A 7,055-nucleotide genomic window follows, 5' to 3' on the forward strand; every position below is an offset into this window, starting at 1 on the left:
AAGGAGGAAAAGGTCCGGAGTTGGATTCTGAACTCTCGCCTTGACAAAGAGGCACCATTGGCAACCTATGAAGGTAGGCCGCATCTTTAGCTGTCAAGGTTGGATCTATGGACTTTGAAAGCATGTGGTTGGGTCAATAGTAACGTAAGTTATCAAATTTTATGTTCTAGTTACAATGAATTTGTTCCTCATACCCCGGATGTCATGCTTCTTTATTTTTCTACGCAGATAATTCAATGGATATGCTACACTTTTAACGATGCACCGGTTGTGCGATACAAACGTGATTTCTATTGCGTGGCCCTAGGAATAGTAGTATAAAGAATATAGTTTTTTCGTAATCTCATAGTAACTATTGCATGACTAGCTACTGCTTTGACAACAGGAAACGGTGATACGATAACGTAATCTAGATGCATTCCATAACGGGCCAGATCCAGTTTATAAGGGCTTAGGTCCAAACTTCGGCGAGAATGCCAAATTCTTTGACAAAGTGGAGGTAGCCAAGAGAAAATGGGTGAGACATCATTCTATTTTATGTAGTGCATGGTCAACCGTATTTAGATGAGAACTTATTTGTCCGGTTTATGCATTCTACCTGAAGTGTTGTTGTGTTGAAAAATGTTAGACATTATGTTATTTGTTTTCTGCATGAACTTATTGAATCGTACTTTTTTCATTTGAAAATGACTTTATTATGTCAATTAACCATGAGTGGGAAAGATTGAACGAACTTGTGAATTGTATGATATGGTTGTCGTGCATCTTACAACATGCAGTTAATAGTTGAACGTGTTGTTATTTGTGATTTCTTGTTGCAATAGTTTATTCCAATGTGTTGGAAAGGACATTGGTGGCTGTATGCATTTGACGTGGAAAGGAAAAGGATGTTGGTAATCGATAGTCTGAGATATGAGGAACCCACTGATGATAGGAAGAAACTAGATGCATATGCGGTAAGCTAAGACACCACGTGTGTGTCGTTTACATATTCATTGATAAAAAACAACAAAAATTGACGAAACATCGATGAGTATTTTACAGGGGCGACTGATTGAAGAAATGGTCAAGGTTGCCATACCAACTTACGAACGTAGTACGAATGGCCCAAATTTTGCATATGCCACAGTCCTTGTGCAACCGAACGGGTAAGTAGAACTAATCAACACACTCAACAAATTTATCCATTCGCAGTTGCAGTAACATTGTTATCATACTGATTGGATCATACTTACTTAATTATGTAGTTGGGATTGTGGCATCTATGTCATTAAATTCATGGAGTCATGGACTGAGGATTGTAAACTAGATGAATGGGACGATGTAAGTTACTCGGTAGCTCTGTTTTAATTCTGTAAATTCCAATTCATGTTTATTTGATAATTCGATTATCACCCTCACAATGAAAATACCATACAGGAGATGCTTTGGGGATTGAGAAGGGAGCTTATAGTGGATATTGTCATGGGAGCACACAATGAATTAATTGAACAGGTGCGAACTTTGTTGGAACAAAATGATCAACGTGTATGCCACAACCGTACATGAAACATGAAAAATGAGGTTAAATCACTATTCACTAGGACATTGATGAAACGGGCCGGAGAATTACCTGTGAGGAAGAACCGGAAACGGAGAAAGCAATAGATTTACTAAGTCTTAAGACCAAAGATACCTTTGTCACATTGTTTATGTGTTTTCGCTGGTGGAGTTTTGTTAGAATAGATATGATATATTTCCATGTAGAAGAACATGCTTGGTTCTATGTAGAACAATTCTAATTCTGTTTCAAGATATTAGCTAAGCGCGTAAAACCTATTGGTTAAGAATAACCATCTGAGTAACAATAGAAATAAACATCAACTATTCTACTGAATCGAACATCCATGATAAAATACTTGTAACAGATCACACACAATACACCAAAACTATTTTAAATAACATTCTACAAACAAGAAGAAATAACCATCCCCTATCATACCAAATCAAACATCCAGGTTAAAATAAACATCCGGGTAACAGGAAAAATAAACATCCGCTATCCTACTGAATCGAACATCCAGGTTAAAATACGTGTGAATTCATCGTGACTTTCTAAATTACTTTCTGTGTACAGGTAGAAATAACCATCCTCTATGCTTCTGAATCGAACATACTCAGTAACATACTTCAAACTGATCACACACTACAACCATCCTATTTAGAAAAACCATATTGGGAACAAAAAAATATAAAGATCCACTATCTTATTGAATCGAACATCCAGATTAAAATACTTGATACTGAAAACACACAATACACATTAATTATTCTAAATAACTATATGGGTACATGTTTAAATAAACATCCGCTATCATACTGAATCGAACATCCAGTTTAAGATACTTCTAATTTATAAAACACAATACACCCATACTATCCAGAATAACCATCCGGGTACCTGTAAAATAAACATCTGCTATCCTACTGAATCGAACATCCAGGTTAAAATTCTTGTGAGTTCACCATGACTATTCTAAATAGCTGTCTGGGTACAGGTAGAAATAACCATCCGCTATGCTACTGAATCGAACATCCAGGTTAAAATACTTGAAATTGATCACACACAATACACCATGACTATGCTAAATAACTATATGGGTACATGGTTAAACAACCATCCTGTATCATACTGAACCGAACATCCAAATTAAAATTCTTCTTAATCACAGAAAGCCAAACTCACATATACATCTGACCATCAACAACTCGCAGAATGAAATAACCATCAAACATACATACTGAGTTGGACAACTAACAAGAAAAGGAGATGTAATATATACATAATAGATTCTGTATCCAAAACAATCTAGGTATTGTCAAACGAGTTTAACAGTGACATGAATCCACCAACTCCTTGCGGACTAATCTGCCAAGCGGGAGCATCCAAATCTATATTTCTGCAAGATTCCACACGCTTATCCTGAAAGAAACAAACACAAACAAAAACAAGTCATTATCCTATTAATCAACTATGTACTAAAGGTGAAGCTTTAAATTAATTACGATACCTACCGGGGCTGAACTCTTTCGCTTTCTCTGCATGGATTTCTTGATCGACTTTTCTAACTCATATCCGAGCCTTTTACCTTTTGGCCGACCCTTTGTGTTTACCTTCGATGGGCCTTGAATGTACCCTGCAGCCACCACGGAGGAAATCTCTATGCCGATGCTAGTGTGTGCATCAACGACAGCTAGGGGTGAAAAAAAGTCAGACGTCCTGTCAAGGGCCTGTGTTTGGCCTGACCTGGCCTGTTATAAAATAGGTATAGGTTCAGGCTCTTATAAAAGCCTTATTATGTTAATAGACCAGGCCCAGGCTCACTAATTAGCCTTATTGGCCTGTCAGGCTTGCCTGGGCCTGTTAATACATAATTACATATATAAATAATTTTTTTATTATTAACAAAATCATGAAATATTTTAAATTTATTATATTTAACTATAAATAGTTTTGTATATTTTGAATACTTTAAAATTTAAATTTTTGTATAAATATTAAATATGACATATTACATATAAATATGTTTATTAAAAAATAATTTTTTTAAATAATATTTTTATTTTTGAAAAAAAAAATTATCAGGCCTTTAATAGGCTTCAGGCCAGGCTCAGGCCAATTGACTACATAATAGGCCAGGCCTATTAAGAGCAAAGCCTGGCCTAGTCTGGCCTGTTTCCACCCCTAGCGACAGCCTTAATCCGAACCTTGCCACGGTAATCAACTAGCTTGGCCCTTGCATCGTCCAGAGCAGCATGCAACATGGCTGCTTCATCATCATCATTCACAAATTTCTGAGCAACGTTGTAGAAGTGTGCACACAACCCTCTGGATATAAGTTGTGGCTCTCATCCAAACGTCTCACGTCGTGGCTACTATGAATGTAGGTGTGCTTGCGCTTTATTTTCTTACTCCAACGACGAAGAACGTAGCATGAAGGCACTTTATTCACTTTGTAAAATGAAAGTACTACAAGACAGTGGCAACACAACACACCTGCACTCTCAAACAAGTTGCACTCACATTGTACCTCATGAGTTAAACGGTTCAAACAGACGTTGCACGTAACATACAGGGTCTTTTCATAGGCTAGAATTTCCTGTTCCACTTTTACCCAGGCCAAGTCGCCCTGTTCATTAATGGCACGAATATTGCAATCAGCCTTCTTGACAAACTCCGTTTGGACATCCCTAAACATGTCATTGGTATACTCTTGTTGAAATTGTCGCTCGATGGCTGAGCTAGTTGCACATGGGATAAATCCTCTCGAGTCTGCAGCATCGTCCTCCAGTTCCTTCTACTCCTTGTTTCCAAGCACATTGTCGAACTCGTGGACGAACTAAACCAAACTAGTCTTGGAATGTAAGTATCCACCAAAGAATGAGTGCATACTCTCACTCCTTTGCGTACTCCTCATAGATGCCTAAAATTGACCATTGAAAAAGATCGGCACCCACATGTGTCGATGATGAAACAAGTCTACACAAAACATACCACCCAACAACAGAAACCCGCATAAGGAACAGATTTTCAGAACAAAATACAAGAGCAGTATAACATCTAAGGAATGACAATACATTATTTAACTTAAAATACAGGAACCTGATAGCCATTTGTTGTGGTGTAGGTCGAACTCGTCAATGAATTCAGCCCAACCATCCTCGAAAGCCTCAACCGATGGAGAGTTCCATATAATGTGCTTCAGGTCGGCCTTCAACTCGTTGAACCTAGCATAACCACCGAGCTTATACGGTATCTTTTGTGTAATATGCCATATGCACCAACGGTGGCGTGTATTGGGTAGGACCTTCCTAATTGCACCAAACATGGACCTGCACTGGTCTGTGATGATGCCATGCGGTGCAATTCCCATGCACTTTAGTCATTGCGTGAACACCCACTCGAAGCTAGGGATCTCCTCAGTGCCTAGAAGAGCACAACCCAACAAAGTAGACTTACCATGGTGGTTTACACCTACGAAAGCGGCGAACGGCAAACCATGCCTAAAGTGAAAACAACCACATTTATTAACATCCAACTAATACAAAATACCACTAATCGTAAAAAATGTCAACGTAATTAATTTTTACCGGTTCGTGCTGTATGTGGTATCAAATGACACCACGTCTCCATAGTACTCATAAGAAGCCCTGCACCGTACATCCACCCAAACTGCACTTTGAAATTTGTAATCGTCGTCCACATTTACTACGTAGAAGAAGTTCGGATTCATCTCCTTCATTCGCATCAAGTAATCCAGCATCTCCTTAACATCGGCGTTGATATTAGTGGATCGGAGTCTTGCTGAGATGTAATTCTTGACATCCTTCTCGAAGAAGCCCAAGTTCGACGGCCCACCAACCTCATTAGCCAATGCTAGAAATGTCTTATCGGGTCGAATTCCTGCCTCATCATTAACCTCAATCATGCATTTCACATGCATGGTTGACTCTCTATTCTCGTGGTAATGCAACACCTTTTTAGTTGAACACGGGTGCGAGTGCCTCAAATCAACCTTCAACAAGACCCAGTCTTTCTTCTCTCTGTCAAACTTTGCATATATCCTTGCTCTGCACCCCACACCTGCAACCGTGTTCTTCCGTGTGGGTGCTTTAACATGAGATCCACGAAAACCCTCCCGGTTATAATGGATAGATTGGTTAATCGGTTCTTTTGTCATCCTATCAAGATTTGTGTTCCGTATCTTACATACGAAACCGACTTTCTTTGCATATGTAGCATAAAATTCCTGAGCCAGTTTCAAATCCTCAAACTGCATCCCAACTATTGGTATTTCATCTTCGGCAAGGCAACTATGATTCGGTAATTGCGAATTAGTTCAAAACAGACATCATTTTATGAACATGAGAATTAATGTTTGATACAAACATACAGTGCACGAAAAAATAACAATATACTAGAGACCAAACCTCATCAACAAGATCTGTGTCATCACTTCCAAACTCAGTAATGTCCATACATTCTATGGCCTATAATCAAACATACACAAACAAACACAAAAAAATCTATCTACCTAGACAACCTAAACCAAATTTTCTTCTATGCTTTGAAAAGCTCCTTAATAACTGTTGTATCCTTTTCCTTTTTCTTACATATGTAGCCAGCTAAATTTTTTGCATGGATGGCATGGGAGCATAGGTACGGGGATTCAATACAATCTCATGGCAACCATTAGCCATAATTTTTCAGTAAATACTAAATCTATAATCAACCAATTTCAGTTTCACATATTAAAAAGGTAATATAATATTTTATCGGATCAAGAAAATAAATGGTTCATCTTCATCTTCCATAGAAATTGATCTATAATTTATTATTATTTAACTAATTATTATATTGATGAACTAGAACACCACCAAAAAATTTTTGGAATCAATACCAACAACGATTAAGAATGTTTGGCTTAAAATAATCATCTCATTTATATGAAAATGAACATACATCCCACTCCACCAACATACATTGCTAACCTTGTTAAACTTTTCACCTTTCACGTCACAAGTATTGAGAAAATTGTCACTTGAATGGATGGTATTGCAGTTGGTGAAGGAATCTGGGGAATGAGAAATCGGTTCAATAAAATTGGACTCCATAGAAGGGGCTATAAGAGGTTACGTAATCTTGAAAGCGCAGCCACAACTCTCCCCTATATTTTGGTCGGGTCAGCTGGAGACGAAGCGGGGGTGATGGTGGACACAGTGGGCTTCGATGGACTGGACGGTCCGTGTGTTTGTCAAAGGCGGGAAGGAAAAAAAATCAGGCAACGACTGGATGCTCGGCGGTTGGGATAGAGGGAGGCGGGGCCTGGTTTTGGAGGCACGGCGTAGGTTGCATGGGGGCGACAATGACTTCCGTTCGGCATGGGGAGGGTGCAGCGAAAGAAGAGAGGCTAGTTGGAGAGTCTCAGTGGGATAATCCTTATTTTTTTTAAATTTTAAAGTTGATTATTGATAAACCATTATTTTATGATTTATATTGTGTTTACTTGAGTGGT

General features: G+C 38.4%; 1 protein-coding gene across 1 annotated transcript; it reads right to left on the bottom strand.

Annotated features, from left to right (window-relative positions):
* On the bottom strand, positions 4,923 to 6,654 carry LOC107633577 (protein FAR1-RELATED SEQUENCE 5-like). Its single transcript, XM_016337188.1, has 4 exons — positions 6,523 to 6,654; positions 5,966 to 6,030; positions 5,131 to 5,853; positions 4,923 to 5,043 (listed from the first exon to the last, which is right to left on the bottom strand). The coding sequence occupies exons 1-4, from the start codon at positions 6,652 to 6,654 to the stop codon at positions 4,923 to 4,925; spliced, it is 1,041 nt and encodes a 346-aa protein (XP_016192674.1).

The sequence above is a fragment of the Arachis ipaensis genome, chromosome B03 (assembly GCF_000816755.2).
Source record: "Arachis ipaensis cultivar K30076 chromosome B03, Araip1.1, whole genome shotgun sequence".
Classification (NCBI taxonomy): Eukaryota; Viridiplantae; Streptophyta; class Magnoliopsida; order Fabales; family Fabaceae; genus Arachis; species Arachis ipaensis.